At 42.7% G+C, this 27,774-nt stretch overlaps 1 protein-coding gene across 2 annotated transcripts in view; it reads left to right on the top strand.

The window, feature by feature from the left end:
• The window catches only part of FBXW7 (F-box and WD repeat domain containing 7), a 164,063-nt gene that overhangs the window by 32,842 nt on the left and 103,447 nt on the right, over positions 1-27,774 (top strand). For both annotated transcript variants that reach the window (XM_066632092.1, XM_066632091.1), the window contains exon 2: positions 23,667-24,236. In XM_066632092.1, the coding sequence (XP_066488189.1) occupies positions 23,736-24,236 (501 nt within the window). In that variant the 5' untranslated portion in view covers positions 23,667-23,735. The remainder of the gene's footprint in view (positions 1-23,666; positions 24,237-27,774) is intronic.

Raw genomic sequence — 27,774 nt, 5'->3', positions numbered from 1 at the left:
TCTGGCCTCCATCCTCCCACGCTCAGAGCAGATGGAGTAACTCGGCTCAGCTTGTCAGCTGCTTCAAGGTTGCACGGTGCCGGTGGCCTCGAACTGGCGACCTGCAGATGTTCAGGCAAACGGAGGCTCTACCCTCTGGACCAGACCTCCTTCCCAGATGGCCTTCCTAGTGGCCATGCCCAGGTTATGGAACTCCCCCCCCCCCGAGACATGCCATGCCCCTTCTCTTGTGACTTTCTGACCATCAAGAAAGGACTGTTCTGTTCACCAGGCTTTTAATATCATTTGCTGCTGTGATTTATTTCCTTTTATCTGCTACTATGTGGCATAATTTATTGTGCAGTTCTTTGTTATTGTTATTGAAACAAACTATGTTGGAATAATATGGACAACATGGAATAACATTATGTTGCTGCTGCTGCTGTTGTTGCTGCTCTTGCTCTTCCTCCACCATCTCCATCTTCATAGCATAATTTAAGGTGCAGTCATAGGCATACATGTCCACCCAGAAGTAAGCCCCATTGTGTTCAGTGGTCAATGGGGCTTAATCCCAGGAAAGTGTGTATAGGATTGCATCCTTAGGGCCCAATACTATCCAGGTTTCCCATGAAGATGCAGCCCCAAAGTAAGTGAACAAGTATTCCCTTGCCTTAAAGAGATCTCAGTGATTACTCCCCTCTACAGGATACAGCACATGCCCATTGGCATGGCTGTATCATTGCTGGAAAGTTAGGATTGGGCCCTTAGTGATTTGTGGCAAAAACTAACTTCAGACCTTTGTAAAACTTGTACAGTATTTTATGGTTGACTGTCTCTAGCCCATTTTTCATGATAATTATGCTCTTCTCTTTTGACCACACACGTGCTTGTAGAAGGAAAACCAGTGGCTGCGCCATGTGTACTTTTTGCCTTTTTAATTCCTTTGCCACACTTCAGATAGTTTTGTGACAAATGGGATAGTTCATGCTTAGTAGATGACCTTTACTGTGTAATTATAATAATACGTTTTGAATATTAGACTTCTTTGTTTTTATATCTGTGCTTTATTTAAAATTATTGTGTTTGTTTGTACAGAAGAGGTGCTTGCAAGTTGGTGTCTTCTCAGCTGCTATAAAATGCAAAGGAGAGCACAATATTTGCTACAATCCAAGTCTCTTGTGTAGTAGTAATTTTAATGAGATGGTGTATTGTTGTTATCAGCATGGCTTCTTCCTAATGTTTCTCTAAAATTCCCTAGTGGAAGGTTTGGGTCTAATGATTTAGTGTCATTTTTAATTATTTTTTTAGCAACTTTTTCATTCTATAGTATCAACTTTTGTGTCTTATACTAATTATAAAGAAAAAGTAACTTGGCAGTTTACCTGAAACTAGGTACTTTTGTCAGAGCATACTGAGAAACTTCTCTAATGAGAGAGAGAGAGAGAGAGAGAGAGAGAGAGAGAGAGAGACTTAACTTTGGTAGTAGCATTTCTTTCAAAATTAAAGGTGTCTTTGTATCTTGACTTGGAACTATCAAAATGCGATTTGGGCCTTCCTAAAGAATGTCTGGCAATTGCTAGGAAAATCACAAATAACCAGTGTCTTTTAGTATGCATATGAGCAGGTGAGACTGGAAGTGAATTTACTCTAAGGGATGAAAGCAAGTTATTTCCAGGATTTCTTTCAAATCCTGGTTTTAATGAAGGGTATGTATATGTACACCTGACTGTTGTTGGCCATTACATGGGGAACAAATAAAGAATATTTCATTGTTTCCTAAATGTATCCCTTGTTCGGGAGACATTGTCCTTTACTTTCTAAGCTACCTGTAACTATAGGGGTCTCTTCCTTGTCTCCCTTGTTCAGGTAGCTCCATATCAAAAGGGTTGGGGAGTGACATCTTGTGAGGAAAGGAGTCAGCAAGCAATCCTGACACACTGGTATAATGCTTAACAGTTGTTTCTTAATGTTTCCCTTGTGGGACCAGTTCAGATAACAGAAAGCAGAGTGGAATCCTCCTAGCTCTGTTAGGTTCCTTCTCCTTCAATCGCTATCTATGAGGGAATTGCATTCCAAATGGAGACTTTGTGTCCTTGTGGGAGCAGGGCCCAGTGGGAATAAAGAATTGCCCAGGCCACCTGTTCCTGCAGGAACAAGGAGGGGTCTTTGATGGCAGAGTCCTGTTGGGCAAAGGACAACCACCTAGTCTGCCCTGGCACAAAAACACAAATTTGACACCTCTTCCCACCACTTACTCAGCCTCGCTTGTTTCTCTATTCACTCCTTTTTGTTCTGTCTTTCCTTTCTGACTCACTTGCCTTTCCCTGTCTCTGCTTATCCTCACCTTCTTTGCTTTTACTTTCACTCCCATCCGTCCTGGTTTGTTCCTTCTTTTTTTCCCCTCGTTTGCGTTCACCCCTCTCCCACACACACATTCATCTCCCTCTTAAATCACCTTTCTTCTCCTTTTTTTCTTCTCTTTCCTCATACTTTCTTCCTGCCTCTTTTGAGCATGCATCCTCTTCCCTCTCTGTAAACCCTGTGTCTCTTTATGGGTCAACTACTCCAACCTACTCCATCTGCCAAATGCCTGCTGCTTCACCAGCCCTCCTAACAAGATCATGGCCCCCACTTCTGCTTTTTTCCCCAAAGTGGAAGAAGCAGGTGGCTCAGTTGCTCTAAGAGTGTCTGCCTGTGAAGGGTGGAGCAGGACTCCTGTTCCCCCTTGGCAGCCACTGAGCACTGCTCTGAGTGGCCACCCAAGGCACTCGTGAGAGTTGAGCAGTGTGGAACCAGAAGTAATTGTGGTGACTACATTTTCTTCCGGGTCAGGTGGGGTGGGGATGGCATTTGGAGGGGTTCCCCGGGGTGGCACAGGAGGCAGCTACGCTACTGCTCCTAACCTCATCCGTGATACACATCCAGTTGGTGCCTGATGGTGACATTGCTGCCAGGTGCCATGTTGTTTGAGTCCTTTCCTGCATCTTCCATGGTAGGAGACGTTCCTGCATGCCTTGGGGCTCTACAAATAGACCAAAGTTAAGAGGGAGAAAAGGATTGTAGGTTTAGAAGACAGGAGAATTGGTGTTGGAATTAAGATAACTACAGGTGCAACCTATTTATCCACGGATTTTTTATCTGCAGATTTATCGAACACACTTTTGTCTCCTTTGCCCTCCTTTGCTGGCATCTCACTCCATGTTTCCAGGCAGCCCAAAACACTGCAAAAAGGCTCCGCCTCCCACTGGGAGGGAATAACCCTGGAGCCATGGAAGAGGTTCCCCTGTTACTGAAGGAACAGTAACACTCCTGGAGCCCCTAAGCCAGCAAAGAGGCTGAAGAGGGGAAGGGGGGTGGTGGAGCGGAAAACTTCTGTAGCCAGAGCATTTGCAGCAAGGTGGAGCATGTGCTCTCTCTCTCACACTCACACACACAGGGGCAGGTGCAGTAGCAACAGAAGGGATTGCTTTAAAAAACCCAGGGAGTGTTTGCTGAATTCCCCCCCCCCCCACTGAGATGGTGCGGGCTCTCCTGCTCCAGCCTACACAAAACAAAACAGCCCAGCAAGCAAGTCTTCCCAGCAAGCAAAGCATTGACTACAATGGGGCTTACTTCTGAGTACAAATGCATAGGACTGGACTCTTAAAAGCTCCGCATCCCACCTGTGAAGCGACAGCTGGCAATGGGGAGGGTGTGTATGGAGCAGAGGAGGGGAAAGCGAAGGAGGGGAGGGGACTGATAACAGCTGCCTTAGTTTCCTTCCAGCCCCAAGTGTCAGGCTGTAGCGTATTTGCTTAACTCTATGGAATTTAGCAAAACACATTTTTTCTAGGCTCCACCTGTATATGACTTAGAGGTGTAGATAAGGAGGAGCAAAGTGGCAGGAAATCAGATTTGGAAGAAATCTAGTTAGCTGCTTGTTGGTTGGTTTTAAGAACATAAGAACATAAGAACAGCCCCACTGGATCAGGCCATAGGCCCATCTAGTCCAGCTTCCTGTATCTCACAGCGGCCCACCAAATGCCCCAGGGAGCACACCAGATAACAAGAGACCTCATCCTGGTGCTCTCCCCTACATCTGGCATTCTGACTTAACCCATTCCTAAAATCAGGAGGTTGCGCATACACATCATGGCTTGTACCCCATAATGGATTTTTCCTCCAGAAACTTGTCCAATCCCCTTTTAAAGGCGTCTAGGCTAGACGCCAGCACCACATCCTGTGGCAAGGAGTTCCACAGACCGACCACGCGCTGAGTAAAGAAATATTTTCTTTTGTCTGTCCTAACCCGCCCAACACTCAATTTTAGTGGATGTCCCCTGGTTCTGGTATTATGTGAGAGTGTAAAGAGCGTCTCCCTATCCACTCTGTCCATTCCCTGCATAATTTTGTATGTCTCAATCATGTCCCTCCTCAAGCGTCTCTTTTCTAGGCTGAAGAGGCCCAAACGCCGTAGCCTTTCCTCATAAGGAAGGTGCCCCAGCCCCGTAATCATCTTAGTCGCTCTCTTTTGCACCTTTTCCATTTCCACTATGTCTTTTTTGAGATGCGGCGACCAGAACTGGACACAATACTCCAGGTGTGGCCATACCATAGATTTGTACAACGGCATTATAATACTAACCGTTTTGTTCTCAATACCTTTCCTAATGATCCCAAGCATAGAATTGGCCTTCTTCACTGCCACCGCACATAGTTTTTGAAACTACAGTACAAACCGCACATAGTTTTCTGAAACTACAGTACAAACAAGACAAATTAAGATATGTTGCCCTTGTGACAACATTGCTCCTGTACCTGATCTTTGTGCCATTTTAACTTGAAGTAATTGAATCGGTACTTCAGGTGATGTATCAAAAAGTGAATTGTACTTAGAATCAAATAACCACCTATTCCAACCCCAAGTTTGACCTCAAGACTAGTCACTTGTGCACCCCCCACCAGAACAACCTTATAATTGGCCTACTAGGAGACATATTTGTCTATTTAGCTTCTGCAAACTGTATGCAAAATAGTCTAAATATAATTTTTAGGGAGATATAACCGAGTTCCTCCCCTTGTTTTTGTATTAAACACTTTTTTAAGAAAGGTACTGCAAAGAATTAGAAGCAAGCTGTTTGCTTGTGTTTTGGAACCATACCTTTATAGAACATAACATACATACAACATACAACAAACCTTTATTAGGCATATAGTTTTATGCAACATACAACAAACCTTTATTAGGCAGATAGGAAATAAGACTTAAAACACACTAGTTTGCTTACACAGTTACTCCAAGTTGCTTAGAACCAGCAACTTAGCCCGCTTCAAGTTGCTCACATGTAGAAATTTAGCAACTGGAAGGGTCACAGATTCAAATTCACCTGCCAGCAAAAGTTGTAAAGAGGTGATCTCAGAGAGACCTTTTTTGTTTCCAGATAATGAGGGGAGATACTGGTCTCTGAGCACCTGATTAAAAGCACAATGCAGAACAATGTGTGGAAGAGAGTCTACCTCTCTGAGGCCACAATTGCAAAATCGTTCTTCCTTCGGGGCATTTCTAAACCTACCAAGTAGGTCATTAGAAGGCAACACTGTTGCATCGGGCTAATGTAAAAGCCCTCCTTTCAAAGGGGCACTCTAAGAAGGACAGGCCATACCTTTATAGCTTAGATTGCCCTAGTTTAGTGGTTCCCAAACTTTTTAGCACTGGGACTTACTTTTTTGAATGACACACCTAGGTTTACCAGAGTTTTAAAAAAGTAGATCTAGAAGTTCATTCATTCATAATGGCCAGAAGAAAAACCCTCAAGCATTTATCTCTTTATATTTACACATGCTTGCAAACTTCAGAAGGTGAGTTCTTTGCAGGGTAATTAGCAGGGACAGCATCTGATTTTTGAACAGCCTGAGGGCATGAGGTAATTAGTTATCTAATCTTTCCATCACCCTTTGGTGATCCACCAAAAATCAGGTCGATACCCACAAGTTGATCCTGAACCACTGGCTTAGTTGTCATCCTACCTAATGCATTATTAGGACTAATGGCAAATACTGTGTGATGATTGAACTTCACTCCTTAAGTAGCAGCATGTGAAAGGAACATAGTTGCCTCCATTGCTTCCTTTAACTCCATAACTTTTCTCTGGTATGCTGCTCAGCACTTCTGCTATCCATTTCACCTATCCCACTTCTCCCCTTCCTTTTCTTCCCCATTGTAACTTCAGTGCTGAAATATGAGTTAAAGTGCTTTCTTGACAGTGTCATAATGTGTACAAAAGCATATTCCATTTGAATATTGCAGCTGAACTGGAGTCCGTGTTCTTTACAGTATCTTGTCATAACAAATTGTTGTTTGGGGGACAGCTTATGTTTAGGTGTTCGAAACGGATGCATCAGCCTAATGGCTAAATGTGATGGGCTGAAAGCAACCTCTTCCATCTGACAACCTGTAATTTTGTATGCTGGCTGAATGATGCATGATGGGTCACAAGTTCAGGTTGCTTGCTACAAAGGAACATATTGCACTTCACTGGCAATTCCCAGTTTTCAAATGTAATGGGAAGATAATGCTGCCAAATCAGTGTAAGATTTAAAACAAAACAAAAATGCAGGTCCTATTCAAATCCAAATGTGCATGTGACTGTGTGGCAGGGTGAGCTAAAATGTTGTGGGAAATGGACATTTTGTGCCCTGGGAAGGGAGAAACTTAAGTGACAAACTAACCTTTTCCTTAAGGAAATAAACCCCTTAGGTGATCTGATGAGAGTGGGTTGAAGTGGGAGAGCAAGTGTCTCTTCCTTGTGCCTGCCTGTGGAAAAGGTGGGTAACACTCACATGGTGGTACATATTTATATAATGCTTCTCAACAAGAATAGTTCACAAAGCAGTTTGCATAACAAAATGAATAGTTCCCTGTCCCCAGAGGTGCTCTCCTCCTTGGCTCACTCAGATGGAATGCAGAGCAGCACTGAATGAATCTTGTTAACTCTGTCTTAGCATCCTGACTGGCCTTTGTTAGCTGTCTGTCAGCCACCCCCCCCCCCTGTGTGAACTGCCTCACTCCAAATATCTTTAACCCTCAGTGTCTGTCTCCCCCTCCTCCCAAGATTCTTCTCCCTGGATTGATGCACATTATTGTCCCCTAATTCATAAACTTTACCATTGTAGTAGAATCTGAAAATTGCATTCTGTTGTCTTATTCAGTATGTTTTCCTAGTGTCTTTTCCTCAGCCGCTGTGACAATGTAGTACTACTCGAGGAAAATTTAACTTAGTCGGCTGGTTTTCTTCTTTATCTCCCTTCCCTTGCATCTTAGCAGATGTCCAGTGGTGTACCCAGAGGGAGATAAGGGGTACAAATGCCCCAGACACCTTGTTCACCATGACCTGTTCCCCCGCCACCTGTTTTTCTGTGCAGCCATGAACCGTGCCGACAATGGCTGTGCTCCTGTAGGCACTCTAGGCCCGGGTTCCTGACTGCGTCTGAAGGCTGCCCTCCTTCCTCTCCTTTATAGAAAGGGGAGGAGAACAGTCCTCAGAATGGTTGGGGAGCCAGCCAGAAGCGGTACATCTCCCATTTCAGAGGTGGCATGCCCTGCTTTGAGCTCTGAAGGAACCCTTTGTGCTACTTCTAAGCGGCGTGAAAGGTTCTGTTTGAGCTTTTCTTGCCACTGGAAGCAGTGCCCGGGAGGCAAGCACTGCTTCCAGACGGTGGGTGCTGCTCGCCTCCTGGGCACCTTCCAGCAACACGAAAAAGCTCCAATGGAGCCTGCCATACTGCTAACAGTGGCGTGGAAGGTTCCATCCTCCCTCCTCACTTTTCAAAAGGAGGAGAGGAGGCAGCGCGGAAACAATTGCATTGACCCTGTGATGTCACCGAAGTTACTTCTGGGTCAGGGGAGTTGCAAGTGAGTTGGTGGCCTCTGGCAGGAAAGCCCCAGGACTGCCCCTGCAGATGGCCATGACCTAGAAATTGCATAGCTGCAGTCTCCATGCATCTTCAGTATTAGATCTTATATGGGAAAGTTGTAATCAAAATCAAACCATGATATAATTAGCATAATAGCCCAATGTTGTCTGAGGAAGATGGTATTAAGAGCGAGTTGTAAGTAGAACATGATGATCTAGTAATGGACAGCGTCTGAAACTTCAGACTAAACAAGAGTTGCTTGTTTAGTTAGAAAGAGGTTGCCAAGTAAGTTTATGCCATGAGAAAATCTGGTAATAAACATCTGATTGTGGTTTTGTTTTTTGTTCTAAGATTTATAATCTGCTTGACTGGTTCATAGTGATTCTTGAAGTGATTTATAGCACAAAATCAAAACAAATTTACAACAAAACTCTGTAGTAAGTAGAGAGAAACCTGTATCACAGAAAGACCTGATTTGCCCAAGTAGGCAACAGTGTGGAGGCTGCAGTTTGTAAGCAGCAGGCCAACTCTTGAAACAGTTCTCATGTTTTATAGCTTTTCTTTTTATGGTTCTTATTCTGCGTGCATAATTCTGATATTATATTATCAGATATTATTATTATTATTATTATTATTATTATTAACAACAGCAACAGCAACAGCAACAACAGTATTTATATACTGCTTTTCAACTAAAAGTTCACAAAGCGGTTTACAGAGTAAAATCAAATAACTAAATGGCTCCCTGTCCCAAAAGGGCTCACAGTCTAAAAGATGCAAAAGAACGCCAGCAGACAGCCACTAGAACAGACACTGCTGGGGTGAGATGGGCCAGTTACTCTCCCCCTGCTAAAAAAAGGAGCACCCACTTGAAAAAGTGCCTCTTATCCAATTAGCAGGGGTGATTACCCAATTAGCAGGGGTGAACCAAGATATTGTTAATCTTGAAAGTTCATAATACAACTTCCTGTGGAACTTGCTTATAGGAAAAACCAGGGTTGACGTTTAATTTTGGGTAGGTGGGATGCTAAGGTCTAAGTCTTTCGTAAGTTAGGATGCAGTCATATCAGCCAAATTGAGTAGGTTTTTCCCAATATTACTTGTGAACAGTAGTCATGTTCAGTTAAGATTTTCAAGCATTTTTGTTGGCCCTTTACACTATTGGATGATGTTTGGATGATGGAAGTGTTTAAACTAAGGGGTATTATCCTAAACCTGCAACCGGTTAATCTAGATAAATTTTCCACTTCTGCTGTGACAAACGCTTCCCATAAAATGATCCACATGCTGTAATCTGATACATGGTTGGCTATCGAGATGGTACATTGTGACTCAAAAGGGCTTCTGTAGGTAGAAAATCTGCGTGTGTATCCCTGAGCTTATTTTTTAGAATTCTGCTGTAAAAAATGGGTGTACACATAATATATTTCATTAAAAAAATAACTCTACTGTGGAAATTGCCACAAAGCTATATGGTTGTTGAGAATCTTATGATTGTAAGAAATGATGCTACTCTTAGTCACGTTAATGACTGAAGATATTGTTCTTGGACTCATTTCATCTCTCTCATTTGGAAAGTTTAAATCTCATTACATTAATAAATTAAATTGGTGGCATTTATGGTAGTGTTCCTTTCCTTTGAGTGCAGAGACCAATTTACCTTGAAACAGAAAGTAATCTTGTTAATTCTATGAAGCATCTATTCTTGCTGTTTCAGCTGTTACTAAATATAAGCAATAGCTCTATAGCAATAATTTGCTTTTTGGCTATGAAATCTTCTAATTTCTGTTACAGAATCTGGGCCCTATCCTATCCAGTTTTCCAGTGCTGGTGCAGCCGTGCCAGTGAGGTATGCACTGAATCCTATGGTGGGTTGGGAGTCACCAAGGCGTCCTCAAGGTCAGGGAGCATTTGTTACCTCACTTTGTGGCTGCATTGCTCCTGCACTGGTACTGGAAAGTTGGATAGGATTGGGCCCCCTGTCTCATATGTCAGATCACTTGTCTTATTTTAACTTTCAGACTAAAATAATTTTGTCTCCCATTCTTGTCCTTTTCATTTTATTTTTAAAATTTATTGACTTAATCCTTGCCTCTTAAAAACTGAATGGTTCCACAGTTCAGAAAATTTCATCTGAGTTTTCTATCATCATTAGTGATTTGAAATGATTGTGATAAAAGTGCCGGTCAATACTGCCCAAAAAACTTCATCTTCCATTCTTAATGCACTGCCAATCTTGACCTGTTATACATTCTTAAGTACTATAAGATATACTGTATGAATTTCTTAACATTGTAGTATCCATATTGAATCCACATAATTCTACAATAAGGTATAAAAATATTCTTTATTGATATAATATTGTATAAACAGTTTATACGATTTCATTTTATCAACAGAGAAGTAAAATGAAAATCAGTTTTGGCTATCACAATCCATACAGCCTCATATGTGACAAGAAAGCCTTTCCACTTGCTGGTTAATGACTTTATTTTCAAACTGTTGTCCTTTTGTGTTGTATGGAATCCTTCAGTGCGTCCCTGACATTTTTTTTTTAAATTAATAAAATAAATATACCTCCCCCATGATTTTCTGTTGTACAAGGGTAAGCTCAAAGTGACTTACAGTTCTAAAACATTCCAGAAAATAAGTGCATCTTATGTACCAAAATATCAAGTAAAACCATTAAACAACAACAAACAGTATGCAGAACCAGACAGGACAAACATTCAATGAAAAACTTAGCCAAATAAGAATGACTTAACTGCCCTTCAAAACACCTGCAGAAGAGCAGATCTAACTTACAGTAGGGGCAATGCCAGTGACTGGGTCCCACAGTGGAATAGTCTGTGTCTTGGGTTGCTGCCAGTGTTTTCCAAGGGGAGGAAACTCACAGCAGAGAAGAATAAGACATAAGAGAAGAATAAGAAGTGTTACAGTGAGAGGCTGGTGCTGGAAATGCCCTGGTGTGTGCACAGAATACCGTTGTAGCCCTTTGGATACGTCTATAAATTAAAATTTAACGATGATTCTGTTGCTTTGCTTGACATTCTTAATCCTCCAAGAAGGCAGGAGATAGATGATCAGTAGAAGGTTTCTGTACCTTTTGATTCACTGCTTGATAGTTATGTCTCTGCCATAATACTAATAGCCTCTACTAGTGCTCTGCTGTGATATTCTTAGTTGTGGTTCCAGCACATATTACACGACTGTACTTTATCCCAATCATGTTTATAGTGATTTTGGGGTTTGTTCAAGAAAATAGTCTCTGTGACAAATACTGCATGTCGAACTGTATTGCAGCATAGTTTGTGAATTGTTGCTTCAACAGGCATAGAGTGTCCCAACTGTAGTAGCTACCATGAACATCTGTTGAGCACATGGGGGCTTTTGATGAGATAGCTGCAATCCATGAGGTAATCTGCTCTAAATGGTACATCCTCAGAGTAGAAAGTTTACCAAAGGAAAGCTAATTTTAGTGACATCTGCATGCAACGATAATTATGTATATGCTGCTTCGGCATCATGTTTAGGAATGATAATATTCCTGATTGTTATCGATTTCTTACATTTTTAATATCAGTGTTGGCCTTCTTTCCATAGTATATTGAGTATTGATTCTTCAGAAGGCATTTCTGTAGCTTGTGTTGGTGTGTTAATAATCCAGAGGTTTCATGCATGGTAAATACTTCATAAGTCATGTTGGAGAAATTAAACATAATAAAAATGTGCCTTGAATTTCTTATCTTTAAATTTCTGTGTATTAAGGGGTGCATTCTTGTAAATTTTCCAATGATTCAATTTTTGCATTTGGAAGTTGCATACTAAGGAAACAGTTGTGATGTCACTGCTGTGTAATTTTTTTGTGATGCTGATTTTTGTGATGCTGATAAAAGCAGGCATTTGCTCCAAATTTCCTGTGTTCAGATATCTTTGATTGAAGGGCTCATACCATTTTTTGTTTTGTTTTTTAAAGGAGAAGGCATAATTTAGTGCTTGCCCCCTTGTATGGAGGGCATGATGCAGAGACCTTTGTGCAAAGGACCTCAGGTGACAGCTGTGCACTGTGACTCAAGAGTCAAGTTGTGAGGCCGCTGACTCTGGACTGAACTCAGGACTCAGCTTCAGTGACTTGAGCTTATCCGTGGGAACTTCCAGTGTGTAGCCCAACTGGAGCTGCCTCTATGGAGGCACTAACCTCCCCCACTTATATATGAGTCATAGGAAATATCTCAATTTTTGACTCCAAACTTGCCTTTGACTAATTTATGAGATGGACTTACATGTGAGTATATGGCTCTGTCATCTGCGGAGCTCCTCCCTCCTGGGATGGCAGGATTAGTCTTGCTGGGGAAGGGAAAAGCCTTCCCAGGATCCCCAGACTGACTTTGCCTTGAGGACAGATAAAGGGTCACCAGTTTGCTCTGAGATAATTTTTTTCTTTGTTGCTATTTTACTTTCCTTTTTGCTGAATTCTAAGGCCTAAGTGCTTGGATAGGCACAGTTTTGACTTGCCAAACTTGACTCAGGCAAGCCGCAATTTCTCTTAAGCCTATCATCAAGAACTTTAGCTGTGATAATGCCATCTATTCTTTCAGAATTTTGATGGCAGAAAATTGTTCTTAGATTACCATAGATACTTCACCTATAAGGTGTGAGAAATTTTTACCAAAAAATCCAATGTAGACCATCTCCTCGTTCTGTTTGCAGGTCACAAGGTCAGGCAGTTCAGGGGTGTTGTGGCAGCCAGGAGAAGCCCAGAGGAGCAGCAGGCACAAGCTCAACCTTGTGCAATAGACAGTGCTGGGGGAGAGGTAGCGGCTGTGGTGATGAGGATGGGGAGGTTAGAGAACAACAAGACAAAGCAGAGTAGGAGAAGAAATTGGGAAAGGTAGCGTGATGGGATGTGATAGATGGTTTGGCACAATGAGAGGATGCAGGGACAATGCGACGGATGTGAGGACCGCATGGTGACTTGCCTGCCTGGTGCGAAGGTTGCGGACATCACTTCTCGTCTAGACAGGCTAGTAGACAGTGCTGGGGGAGAGGTAGCGGCTGTGGTGCATGTCGGCACCAACGACGTGGGCAAGTGTAGCTGGGAGGTCCTGGAGGCCAAATTTAGGCTTTTAGGCAGGAAGCTGAAAGCCAGGACCTCAAAGGTAGCGTTCTCTGAAGTGCTACCTGTTCCACGCGCAGGGTCAGCTAGGCAGGCGGAGATCAGGGGTCTCAATGCGTGGATGAGACGGTGGTGTAGGGAGGAGGGGTTTAGATTCGTTAGGCACTGGGGAACGTTTTGGGACAAGCGGGGCCTGTACAAGAGGGACGGGCTCCATTTGAACCAGAATGGAACCAGACTGCTGGCGCATAACATTAAAAAGGTGGCAGAGCAGCTTTTAAACTGATCCCTGGGGGAAGGCCGACAGGAGCCGAGGGGCATCCGGTTCAGGACTCCTCATCCCTATGGGATGAGGATGGGGAGGTTAGAGAACAACAAGACAAAGGCAGGGTAGGAGAAGAAATTGGGAAAGGTAGGGAGATGGGATGTGATAGACAGTTTGGCACAATGAGAGGATGCAGGGACAAAGGAGCGAATAAGCAGCCCATCCTGGGGCATTCCGTGTATAAATGCTTTTATGCGAATGCCCGAAGTCTACGAGCAAAGGTGGGAGAACTGGAATGTCTGGTGACAAGGGAAAACATTGACATAGTGGGCATAACGGAAACCTGGTGGAATGCGGAGAATCAGTGGGATACCGCAATCCCGGGCTATAAACTCTACAGGAGGGACAGGCAGGGGCGTGTTGGAGGTGGGGTGGCCGTTTATGTTAAGGAAGGGATAGAATCCAGCAAATAGAGATTGAAGGTGGGTCCGACTCCACCGTAGAATCTCTGTGGGTTAAATTACCAGGCTTGTGCAGCGATGTAATACTGGGGGCATGCTATTGTCCTCCAGACCAGAAATCGGATGGGGACCTTGAAATGAGGAAACAGATCAGGGAGGTGACAAGGAGGGACAGGGTTGTAATCATGGGGGACTTCAATTATCCTCATATTGACTGGGTCAATTTGTGTTCTGGTCACGATAAGGAAACCGGATTTCTTGACGTGCTAAATGACTGGGGCTTAGATCAGCTAGTCACGGAGCCCACCAGAGGACAGGTGACTCTGGATTTAATATTGTGCGGTATGCAGGACCTGGTTAGAGATGTAAACGTTACTGAGCCATTGGGGAACAGTGATCATGCTGCGATCCGTTTTGACATGCACGTTGGAGGAAGAATACCAGGCAAATCTCTAACAAAAACGCTTGACTTCCGTCGGGCGGACTTCCCCCAAATGAGGAGGCTGGTTAGAAGGAGGTTGAAAGGGAGGATAAAAAGAGTCCAATCTCTCCAGAGTGCATGGAGGCTGCTTAAAACAACAGTAATAGAGGCCCAGCAGTGGTGTATACCGCAAAGAAAGAAGGGTTCCACTAAATCCAGGAGGGTGCCCGCATGGCTAACCAGCCAAGTTAGAGAAGCTGTGAAGGGCAAGGAAGCTTCCTTCCGTAAATGGAAGTCTTGCCCTAATGAGGAGAATAAAAAGGAACATAAACTGTGGCAAAAGAAATGTAAGAAGGTGATACGGGAGGCCAAGCGAGACTATGAGGAACGCATGGCCAGCAACATTAAGGGGAATAATAAAAGCTTCTTCAAATATGTTAGAAGCAGGAAATCCGCCAGAGAAGCGGTTGGCGAGGGAGGGAAAGGGGAGATAAAAGGAGACTTAGAGATGGCAGAGAAATTAAATGAGTTCTTTGCATCTGTCTTCACGGCAGAAGACCTCGGGCAGATACCGCTGACCGAGGAGTTAAGTCAGATAGAGGTTAAAAGAGAAGATGTTTCAGACCTCATTGATAAATTAAAGATCATTAAGTCACCGGGCCCTGATGGCATCCACCCAAGGGTTATTAAGGAATTGAAGAATGAAGTTGCAGATCTCTTGACTAAGGTATGCAACTTGTCCCTAACATCCATACCAGGTAAGATGGTGGAATGCCTCATCAAAGATAGGATCTCAAAACACATAGACGAACAGGCCTTGCTGAGGGAGAGTCAGCATGGCTTCTGTAAGGGTAAGTCTTGCCTCACGAACCTTATAGAATTCTTTGAAAAGGTCAACAGGCATGTGGATGCGGGAGAACCCGTGGACATTATATATCTGGACTTTCAGAAGGCGTTTGACACGGTCCCTCACCAAAGGCTACTGAAAAAACTCCACAGTCAGGGAATTAGAGGACAGGTCCTCTTGTGGATTGAGAACTGGTTGGAGGCCAGGAAGCAGAGAGTGGGTGTCAATGGGCAATTTTCACAATGGAGAGAGGTGAAAGACAGTGTGCCCCAAGGATCTGTCCTGGGACCGGTGCTTTTCAACCTCTTCATAAATGACCTGGAGACAGGGTTGAGCAGTGAAGTGGCTAAGTTTGCAGACGACACCAAACTTTTCCAAGTGGTGAAGACCAGAAGTGATTGTGAGGAGCTCCAGAAGGATCTCTCCAGACTGGCAGAATGGGCAGCAAAATGGCAGATGCGCCTCAATGTCAGTAAGCGTAAAGTCATGCACATTGGGGCAAAAAATCAAAACTTTAGATATAGGCTGATGGGTTCTGAGCTGTCCGTGACAGATCAGGAGAGAGATCTTGGGGTGGTGGTGGACAGGTCGATGAAAGTGTCGACCCAATGTGCAGCGGCAGTGAAGAAGGCCAATTCTATGCTTGGGATCATTAGGAAGGGTATTGAGAACAAAACGGCTAGTATTATAATGCCGTTGTACAAATCTATGGTAAGGCCACACCTGGAGTATTGTGTCCAGTTCTGGTCGCCGCATCTCAAAAAAGACATAGTGGAAATGGAAAAGGTGCAAAAGAGAGCGACTAAGATGATTACGGGGCTGGGGCACCTTCCTTATGAGGAAAGGCTACGGCGTTTGGGCCTCTTCAGCCTAGAAAAGAGACGCTTGAGGGGGGACATGATTGAGACATACAAAATTATGCAGGGAATGGACAGAGTGGATAGGGAGATGCTCTTTACACTCTCACATAATACCAGAACCAGGGGACATCCACTAAAATTGAGTGTTGGGCGGGTTAGGACAGACAAAAGAAAATATTTCTTTACTCAGCGTGTGGTCGGTCTGTGGAACTCCTTGCCACAGGATGTGGTGCTGGCGTCTAGCCTAGACGCCTTTAAAAGGGGATTGGACAAGTTTTTGGAGGAAAAATCCATTATGGGGTACAAGCCATGATGTGTATGTGCAACCTCCTGATTTTAGAAATGGGTTATGTCAGAATGCCAGATGCAGGGAAGGGCACCAGGATGAGGTCTCTTGTTGTCTGGTGTGCTCCCTGGGCATTTGGTGGGCCGCTGTGAGATACAGGAAGCTGGACTAGATGGGCCTATGGCCTGATCCAGTGGGGCTGTTCTTATGTTCTTATGCCTACTTTTTTCAAAGTATTGATTCTCTACTATAATCCTCCTTTCAAAAATTAGTTCTCCCAAAATTAATTTTCCTTTTCAAAATCCATTCCCCCCTCTTCCATCTGTAACATATTTATTCTTTAAATTTATTAATTTTCCAGACCTCAGATATACAACATGACCCTTGTGCTGAAAAGGTTGGAGACCCCTGAAGACTAGATGGGCCTATGGCCTGATCCAGTGGAGCTGTTCTTATGTTCTTCTTATGTAATATCACGTTCTGGCTGACTATGCTTTACCTTTCCCAATAGATCCTTCCTGTAGGGCAGCTATTTTCAACCACTGTGCCATGGCACTCTGGTGTGCCACAAGTGGTCCATGGGTGTGCCACAGGAATTTGGGGGAAGGTCATTTATTTGTAGGGCCAATGGGAGATATGAGTCCCTTACTGGAAGCATGGTGTGCCTTGTCAATTGTCAAAATCCGGATGGTGTGCCTAGATAATTTTAGTGCCTTGTCAATGTGCCGTGAGATGAGAGAAGCTGAAAATCACTGCTGTAGGGAGACGCTTTGCAGCTGGCCAGCACATGACTCGACAAGCAGGCTGCCACTGGGTCTTAAAGCCTGCCATCTACAAATTCAGTACAACTACAGATAGAAAAAATTCTCTTCACTATTCCCTCTCTCCCTCAGGGCTGTTCTGTTTCACAGAAGAGGTTAATGGCACACAGTACTGCATAAGCACCTTGTTAATGTCATCAAAAACAGTGGTGTTGCTCAAATTCCCCCCCCCCCTTTCAATAAGGCTCCAGGGCAAGCTACAGTTTTCATCACAAGCAACTTTCCCTAAGTTTTACCCCCCTACCAATTTATCTGAGGGTCATAGAACATTCCATGATTTTTGGCTAAAAATCTACCCTCACCTTATCGGTGAGATTGCCTTATAGCAGGGCTTTTCAAACTGGGCTGGCACGTCACCCCAGCCTGTGGACCCTGGCATCTGCCCATTGAAGGGGTGGGGGCAACCTGGAGGCAGGGAGGAGGCATCGGCGCGATGGGGCTGCAGGGGCTTGGGTGCACTTACCCATTCCTCCTGCAGCCTCCCGGGGGGTGTGGGGAGCTAAAGCGGAAGTGGAGTGTGATCACTCTGTTTTCCCTTTCCCTTTCACTGCTGCGGGGAGCCCTACTGAAGGTTGCGCCGGGCTTTCTGCGCCCTTGGGAGGCTGCAGGAGACTTGGGTAAGTACACCCAAGCCCCTGCAGCCCCCTGAGCGGTGCAATCCTGGGGATCATGCTGCTGCCTTCCCCCTGCTGCCTCCCCCCTGCCCCTGCAAGTACTTACAGTGGCTCAAACTATCCACCGGAGTTTGAAAACAACTGCCTTACAGACTAGTATGTATGGTAGGGCAATTCTTGATGTTGGGCTCAAAAAAGTCTAGTACAGAATTCCATCATGCATTCTGTAAGAGTTAGCTTCGTTCCCCCCCCCCCCACTGTTTTCAGAGCATCTGCTGCAGAATGATTGTTATGGAATGCTTTGCAATCCTGGCATCATTCGCATTTATTTCTGGAGCACTGAAGTCTTTGGCTAAGTGGTGTTTCAAATGAGCACTGCAACCAGGGGTTACTAGCTTGAGAATTTCAACTTCCTTCTAGATTTCTTCCCATCTTGATTTTGCAATTAGATTCAATTACATCATTTTCTTCTCTGTTCTGCTCTCTTATTTTCTGAAGTTGTCTCTAAAAGCACAATAGAAGGAAAACTTTCATTTTAATAATATTGGAGATCATGTGTAATATCCTGTTAAAGTAGTGTTTATGTTGTAACCAGTTCTGATATCTTTTCTGTTTCCCCCCTGTTCATTTATGAGGATCATTTTTCCACTGCAAATCTGAACAGACTGTAGTTCAAAAATGACCTCAATGAGTTCTGTATAACTCTGGTAACTCCCCTGACATATCCACATAGGGAAGAGGTGGATTTTATGGATAGCACACTAATTGAAAGGGTTACATTCATAAGGTTACATTCTAGCTGAAATGGAAGACTTAGGGCGCAATCCTAACCCCTTATGTCAGTGCGTTCCAGCACTGACATAAGGGCAATGCAGCTCTGAGGTAAGGGAACAAACATTCCCTTGCTTTGAGGAGGCCTCTGTGAGTGCCACCCAACTGCAGGATGCAGCACATGCTCCATTGGCATGGGGCAGTGCTGGAAAGCACTGACATAAGGGGTTAGGATTGCACCCTTAGTGTGTTTACTTAACAGATAGTTTGTAAGTTGTTTGCTGAGTATAGAGAGAGAAAATTTATGGAATATGCTTCTTTTTGAAAGTTTAATGTCCATCTCCTTCCTTTTTAATTAATGAGCTAGAAACAACATAGGCATATTTTAATGGGCACATGTGAAGAATATGTGAGAGTTTAATCATTTCCTACAAATGGTTTTCCCTGCAGTTCTTTTTGTAAGTGTTCTGTTTGTTATGTTATATGTGACTCTTCTTTCTGTCATTTAAAAACTTTCTCTGAAACTATGAGTGGAATGAAAAGCTCAGTAAGGCTTCTTGGACAAACATTTCAGTTGAAGGAATAAAATCACCTCTGCACAACAATTCACTATGTTAACTAAATCCAGTATCTGTTATCCTTTTCTCTCATAAGATACCAAACCTTTTGGAGAGACATTAGACAGAGTTACTGCTGGATATACAGGATTTATGTCCAAGAGATGTTTGTGTTTTCTTCTTAATTTAGTATCATATTCTCAACATAGTGGAAGTTAATTGGGGAGAAACCTTATTGGGCAAGTAAGGGTGGACTTGCAGTCCCAAATATAGTACTTTATTATTATATCTTAACTTTTGTCTCTGGCATGTTGGCTTTAGAGGGAGAGTATTCCTTTTTTGGTATAGCATTGGACAGTTTTAAAATAAAAGTTCTTTTGCCTGCTATGTGTTGGGGGGGAGGAGAGAGAGCAACCTTAGTTATTAAAGATGAACTATTAGTCCCATGATACCTTTAAAATCTAGGACAGACTGAGAACTTAAATCCAGGTATGCTGTAATTAGTATTTGTCCTTGACTATGTTGAATTTTTTGGAAAAAAACAAATTTCATAAATCCCCCTCCCTGGTAAAAAATTTTTGGATGTGCTGTGGAAAAAGTAATAGCAAGATTCTATTTTATTACTTGCAGATTATCTGAAAGTTCAGTTTGGAGGTGGTTAATAAAGTTGCTTGGCATTTGAAAGGTTCAATAAACAGTACATTTTTATGCAATGCTGTGATCCTGTACTGTATACCTATGCTTGAAAGTAAGTGATACTGTCCTGTTTTTATTTGGGCTTGCTCCTAGGTGCATAATATTGCAACCTAAGAGTTATAAAAATTTTATTGATGTGAATCCAAAAAAGTGTATATGGAAAGTTTCTGCAAGAAAACTTCCCTGCCTTTTGCGCCCCCTAAAGTGTCTCCCTGGAGAGTTGGGGGTAGTTTCTGGGAGCCAGGTCATATGAGGCTTCAGGGAGAGGGAAAATTTTCCAGAAATGAATGGAGCCCCTTTGTGCGAGTACCTTGTGTACAATCTGTATGACATTGTTGGTTTAATGCAGGGGTGCCCAAACCTCGGCCAGGGGCCACTTGCAGCCCTTGGGGACTCCCAATCTGGCCACAGGGAACCCTCAGTCACCAGTGAGCCTTCTGGAGCCCATACTGGCCCAACACAACTGCTCTCAGCATGAGAGCGACTGTTCAATCTCTTGCATGAGCTGTGGGATGAGGGCTCCCTCCATTGCTTGCTATTTCACAACTGTGATGCAGCAATGGCAGTGATGGAAAGGCAGGCCATGCTTCGTGCAAGGCCTTTTATAGGCCTTGAACTATTGTAAGACCTTCATTCATTCATTCAGAGTTCCATCTGTAATATATTCATTTATGTAAAATTATTCAAATTTGAATTGTAAATTAATTCTTTTTTTCCTGGCCCCTGAGAGATGATGTGGCCCTCCTGCCAAAAAGTTTGGGCACCCCTGGTTTAATCTATGGTCTTCAGAGAGAGAGAGAGAGAGAGAATATTTGGTAGAACTGTAAATATGTTTAAAGTTTTGTAGGAGAAAGTAGTGAAAAAAATAAATAGTATTGGGTATGCAGTTCTCCTTTGCCAGAAGCTGCTGTTCTTTGTTGTTTCAAGTGCTCAACACTCAAGTGCATCATGAGCTTACCAGCAGTCTTTTGACAGCCAGTAGAACATCATTGGCTGAGAAATGAAATAGTGCACAGTTCTCAGGACAGAAGATTTTATCTCAGGACTATATAGTTAAACAAAGCACTGGTTATGATCCATTATCTTGCTGATGCTGCTGCAGTTGTGGGAGAGTATTGTCATAGACCATTTCACTTGGAAGGTGGGACTCTGGAGAGCATAGTGAGAAAGAAATCATTTGGGGGGTTTGCACACTTGCTTCTTGTAGGAAATAGTGACCAAACTGGGAGGGAAAAGGAGAGAAATTGGCAACATATATGCATCAAGAATGGATTTGGCCTAAAAATTTTTATCAAAGAATTTCAGTAAAACCACAGTGTTCATCCAGTTAGTATTTTTGTGTTTAATATTTTTTTCTTAATTGATCAGGTATTAGCTGCCTGATAATAGTATCACAGATCTCTTATAACAAATTAGATTAAGTGCAGAATTGCCTCTAGGGTTTTAAATTGTCTTCTGGGTTGTGGGTGGAGTAGGATGAATCATTATGCATGTGTTATTCAGCAATAGTTGGCTACTGAACTGTCAAGTTCAGGCGGTTTGGATCATTATGAAAATTCTGTATTGCTGTTTTGATCATTGAGGGAAAGTTAATTGTCTTTTAAAAATCTTGATCTTTATTTATATCTCATTTGACATATTTCTGATGTGGTTGGTGTCCACGGTATATGACTAGCTGTAGACCAGTGTTTCTCAGACTGTAGGTCAGGACCCACTAGGTGGGTTCTGAGCCAATTTCAGATGGGCCCACATTCATTTCAGTGTGTATTTTATTTTTAATATGTTAGACTTGGTGCTATCATGGTATGTGACTGCATCTGGCGAAGCATTATAGATCCGCACTTTGAACAGGCTACTCTGTATTTGCTTTAACAATGATAGTCAATGGGGCTTACTCCCAGGTAGGTTTGGATAGGAATGCAGCCTTTGGAAAGTTTGGGGAATTTTTTTTAAACAGATCAGCAACTGCTTGGGAGGGTTAGGAGGGTGCTTTATTTTAAATAAATTTTTAAACTTATTGTAAACTTTTAGTTGATTAATTAGATTTTATTTTATGGAGTTAAAAAATTTTTTTCGTGCTTGATGATGTCACTTCTGACAGTGTCGTCACTTCCAGGTTAATGACATCAAATTTGGTGGGTCCTGACTGATTGTCATTCTAAAAAGTGGGTTTGACTCATTTTGATAAAAATGTTATCAAAATGAGTCAAAGGGGCTGGGGGGTGGGGATGGACTTGAGTCTAAGCTAACAGTGGATTTGCACGTTCCTGGTCTGAAGCCACCCAGTGAGTTCATGGCAGAGGTGAGATTGGGCATGGGCATTTCTTGGCTCATACACATGTTCAGTATACCAAATGTTGCTGTTGACCATATCCCTGCTTCAACTTTTCCTCTAACTGTGAATGTAATATCTGTTTATGCCCTTGACCCTACTAGGAGCAAGGCTCCTTAATGTGGCTGCTACTTATTTATATAGTACCATCAATATGTGATGGACTCATCTGATCAGATTACTCTGAGAACCTGTGCTTTATTGTAAATGTTAACTATGAAAATTGCTAATAACTTGACATGCAGAAGACAGTGCCCTCTAGTGGAGTAAAATAAGAATTGATTTAACTATTTTCTCTTCAGCCTCACATATGCCCTTGTATAACAGTGGGGGAAAAATGTTCTTGAGTTCTGAACAAAGTATATATATGTTTTAAGCTTCATGATATTATCAGTGTCATGGTGTTTGTGAGAACATTTCCATGATCAAAGGTGCTTGTATAGTACTGGTGGGTTTTTACCTAATGAAATAATAATAATCGCTTATTCACAGTGCTTTTAGAATGATGTTCTTCTCATGTAGACATTTGTTACTTCAGTAATCCTTACAGCAGCTATCTAAGATTGGGTAGTAGTATTCTTCCCGTTGGGTAAAACAATAGACCCTTTGTGTTATATTGGTCCAGAAGCTGTTTATTGTAAACACATGAAGATTTTAACTTAAGGGAAAGACAGGGTGTAATGTTTACATTAAAGGCTTCATGAATCAGAACAGGTTAAGTTTCTGTTAAAAGCATTAACAATTTATGTTTCTATTTTGCTATGCTAGGATCAAAAATTAGAAACTTGTGCTGTGATTTGCTATTTTAGAACTTCCCAGGTCAGGGCCACTAAGCACAGAAGTCAACTCTCTTCACTGCTGTGTTCAGAGTTCCAGTTCTCTTTTCTCCTTACCCTCCATCAGTCTGTCCCTTAAGATCAGCACTGTCAATAGAGGTGGTTACCTTTCGGGCAAGCAGAATAGAAAAAGGGAATTCCAACTCAGCTCAGTATTCATGTGCTTGCTGGATTTTTAGGACTGTCTGATAATTGTTATTGGTTGTTCTGTTTGAGGTGATACATGCTTGGTACTAGAAGGCTATAATTTTGGCACTGCAAGTGGGTCTTCCCTGTTTGTTTCCACAATAGCTTTTTGTTCTTGCAGTATAGCCTGCCCTGTCAACCTGCAAATTTCAGTCAGGTTCTATAAGGAAATTTGCTTCTCTGATTCAGAGTGATAGCACTTAACTCTATTTTAGCACTCAGAGATTTTTATAAACCCTTTCAAACCCTAAAGTAACCTAAAATCTATTTTGTGGTCTTTGTTCTTAACAGATATAGCTGAGACATTCCAAGTATGGAATGCACTTTCTCTTAAACAGTTGTAAAGGAAATAGATTTTCTGACAATAATAAGTTTCATTATCTGTATTACTTTCATTACAATCAACCTTGTCCAGGATGCCTAATTTTGATTTTATGGCCCACAGAGGCATTATTATTTTAATGAGAGGTATCAGAAGTTTATTGCTCATATTCTCCATTCAATCTTAGCATTTAGACTGAACTTAAGTATCATACTAATTACTTATAAAGTGTATAATATAAGAACTTGATCTGGAATGAATGGCCATGTTCCTCCTTCAGATTAAAAACAATGTGTCCATGTTGGTCTCGAACCATTCTGGCTTTAAGCGGCACTTGCAATTTAACTCTCTGTGAGAGTCAATGAAGTGTGCAATTGATCTAACACTGTTCTTCTCTTTTCAGAATGTGAAAACATTTGCGTCTTCAGATAGTCTAGCAAAGGTCCAAGAAGTAGCAAGCTGGCTTTTGGAAATGAATCAGGAACTGCTGTCTGTTGGCAGCAAAAGACGGCGAACTGGTGGGACTGTTCGAGGTAATGCTTCCTCAAGCCAAGTGGATGAAGAGCAGATGAATCGAGTTGTGGAGGAGGAGCAGCAGCAGCAGCAATTACAGCAACATGAGGAGGTTCACGCTGCACAGAATGGGGAAATAGGTGGAGGGGAACCTGAACTCTGCCACAGACATGAGTCCCAGCAAGAACAGTTAGAAGAAAACAACAACAGATTTATTGCAGTGGATGAAGAATACTCTGGCAACCAAGATGACGAGGAAGAAGATGAGCATGCTGGCGAACAAGATGAGGAGGAAATGGAGGAAGAGGAAGAAATGGACCAGGACAGTGATGATTTTGATCAATCTGATGAAAGCAGCAGAGATGATGAACACACTAATAGTAACAGTGTCACAAATTCAAATAGTATCATGGACTTAGCAGTACATCAGCAGTCTTCTCCATTCTGCATAAAGTCAAAGGTGAGTAACTTGAAAAACCTTTTAAGCAAAGCACTCATGGAAAGTAATAATCTAAAACTCTCTGAATAAATATGTACACAAATATGCATTTACTAGAATGATATGTTTCTATGTTGAGTTAACGTGTGTTATATCAGTATAAGAACACTAAGCACCAGCAGCGCCATCTTCCCTGTATGCACTGAACGTATAATTGTATGAAGCAGCATTTCAGAAACTTTGTGCTGTTTCCCTTCAGAGCAAGTGAAGAGGACTCTGTATAATTGTGCGCAGTTGACTTTGTGGATATTATCATAAATGACTTGGCTTAAAAAGGTTTTCTGAGACAATTTGCAACATATTACCTTATAATCTGTATCAGACAGTGATGTACTGATGAAACAATAATAGGTAATCAAGAATGCATTTTTTGTTCCTTCTGAAAAGGGTATATAAATTCTGCATGCCTATCATGTTTTGGGCTAATTTGTCTCTCATTGTATGTTGAATGAATAATCACACTCTAACAGGTTTGCCAGACTCTGTTCTTGAAAAGTGTAACCAGGGTAAGAAGTTGGGTGCATTCAGTATTTGCACACAAAACTTTTAAGTATTTGCACATGAGCTTTTAAGATCATGTTTTCTTACACATGAAATGGAGCCAGTCTGGGTGCAAGAGAAGTGGTACATAAGAACATAACATAAGAACAGCCCCACTGGATCAGGCCATAGGCCCATCTAGTCCAGCTTCCTGTATCTCACAGCGGCCCACCAAATGCCCAGGGAGCACACCAGATAACAAGAGACCTCATCCTGGTGCCCTCCCCTACATCTGGCATTCTGACTTAACCCATTCCTAAAATCAGGAGGTTGCGCATACACATCATGGCTTGTACCCCATAATGGATTTTTCCTCCAGAAACTTGTCCAATCCCCTTTTAAAGGCGTCTAGGCTAGACGCCAGCACCACATCCTGTGGCAAGGAGTTCCACAGACCGACCACGCGCTGAGTAAAGAAATATTTTCTTTTGTCTGTCCTAACCCGCCCAACACTCAATTTTAGTGGATGTCCCCTGGTTCTGGTATTATGTGAGAGTGTAAAGAGCTTCTCCCTATCCACTCTGTCCATTCCCTGCATAATTTTGTATGTCTCAATCATGTCCCTCCTCAAGCGTCTCTTTTCTAGGCTGAAGAGGCCCAAACGCCGTAGCCTTTCCTCATAAGGAAGGTGCCCCAGCCCCGTAATCATCTTAGTCGCTCTCTTTTGCACCTTTTCCATTTCCACTATGTCTTTTTTGAGATGCGGCGACCAGAACTGGACACAATACTCCAGGTGTGGCCATACCATAGATTTGTACAACGGCATTATAATACTAACCGTTTTGTTCTCAATACCTTTCCTAATGATCCCAAGCATAGAATTGGCCTTCTTCACTGCCACCGCACATAGTTTTTGAAACTACAGTACAAACCGCACATAGTTTTCTGAAACTACAGTACAAACAAGACAAATTAAGATATGTTGCCCTAGTGACAACATTGCTCCTGTACCTGATCTTTGTGCCATTTTAACTTGAAGTAATTGAATCGGTACTTCAGGTGATGTATCAAAAAGTGAATTGTACTTAGAATCAAATAACCACCTATTCCAACCCCAAGTTTGACCTCAAGACTAGTCACTTGTGCACCCCCCACCAGAACAACCTTATAATTGGCCTACTAGGAGACATATTTGTCTATTTAGCTTCTGCAAACTGTATGCAAAATAGTCTAAATATAATTTTTAGGGAGATATAACCGAGTTCCTCCCCTTGTTTTTGTATTAAACACTTTTTTAAGAAAGGTACTGCAAAGAATTAGAAGCAAGCTGTTTGCTTGTGTTTTGGAACCATACCTTTATAGAACATAACATACATACAACATACAACAAACCTTTATTAGGCATATAGTTTTATGCAACATACAACAAACCTTTATTAGGCAGATAGGAAATAAGACTTAAAACACACTAGTTTGCTTACACAGTTACTCCAAGTTGCTTAGAACCAGCAACTTAGCCCGCTTCAAGTTGCTCACATGTAGAAATTTAGCAACTGGAAGGGTCACAGATTCAAATTCACCTGCATAATTTTGTATGTCTCAATCATGTTCCCCCTCAGGCGTCTCCTTTCTAGGCTGAAGAGGCCCAAACGCCGTAGCCTTTCCTCATAAGGAAGGTGCCCCAGCCCCGTAATCATCTTAGTCGCTCTCTTTTGCACCTTTTCCATTTCCGCTATGTCTTTTTTGAGATGCGGCGACCAGAACTGGACACAATACTCCAGGTGTGGCCTTACCATCGATTTGTACAACGGCATTATAATACTAGCCGTTTTGTTCTCAATACCCTTCCTAATGATCCCAAGCATAGAATTGGCCTTCTTCACTGCCGCCGCACATTGGGTCGACACTTTCATCGACCTGTCCACCACCACCCCAAGATCTCTCTCCTGATCTGTCACAGACAGCTCAGAACCCATCAGCCTATATCTAAAGTTTTGATTTTTTGCCCCAATGTGCATGACTTTACACTTACTGACATTGAAGCGCATCTGCCATTTTGCTGCCCATTCTGCCAGTCTGGAGAGATCCTTCTGGAGCTCCTCACAATCACTTCTGGTCTTTACCACTCGGAAAAGTTTGGTGTCGTCTGCAAACTTAGCCACTTCACTGCTCAACCCTGTCTCCAGGTCATTTATGAAGAGGTTGAAAAGCACCGGTCCCAGGACGGATCCTTGGGACACACCGCTTTTCACCTCTCTCCATTGTGAAAATTGCCCATTGACACCCACTCTCTGTTTCCTGGCCTCCAACCAGTTCTCAATCCAGGAGAGGACCTGTCCTCTAATTCCCTGACTGTGGAGTTTTTTCAGTAGCCTTTGGTGAGGGACCATGTCAAACGCCTTCTGAAAGTCCAGATATATAATGTCCACGGGTTCTCCCGCATCCACATGCCTGTTGATCTTTTCAAAGAATTCTATAAGGTTCGTGAGGCAAGACTTACCCTTACAGAAGCCATGCTGACTCTCCCTCAGCAAGGCCTGTTCGTCTATGTGTTTTGGGATCCTATCTTTGATGAGGCATTCCACCATCTTACCCGGTATGGATGTTAGGCTGACCGGCCTATAGTTTTCCGGGTCCCCCCTCTTTCCCTTTTAAAAATAGGCGTGACATTTGCTATCCTCCAATCTTCTGGCACCATGGCCGTTTTGAGGGACAAGTTGCATACCTTAGTCAAGAGATCTGCAACTTCATTCTTCAATTCCTTAATAACTCTTCGGTGGATGCCATCAGGGCCCGGTGACTTATTGATCTTTAATTTATCAATGAGGTTTTAACCTCTATCTGACTTAACTCCTCGGTCAGGAGGGGCCGTTCGGGCAGCGGTATCTGCCCGAGGTCTTCTGCCGTGAAGACAGATGCAAAGAACTCATTTAATTTCTCTGCCATCTCTAAGTCTCCTTTTATCTCCCCTTTCCCTCCCTCACCATCCAGAGGGCCAACCGCTTCTCTGGCGGGTTTC

The sequence above is a fragment of the Tiliqua scincoides genome, chromosome 6 (assembly GCF_035046505.1).
Source record: "Tiliqua scincoides isolate rTilSci1 chromosome 6, rTilSci1.hap2, whole genome shotgun sequence".
In the NCBI taxonomy this organism is placed as follows: Eukaryota; Metazoa; Chordata; class Lepidosauria; order Squamata; family Scincidae; genus Tiliqua; species Tiliqua scincoides.
Note: the sequence above shows the minus strand (reverse complement) of the source record. Positions and strands in the feature narration are given on the sequence as shown.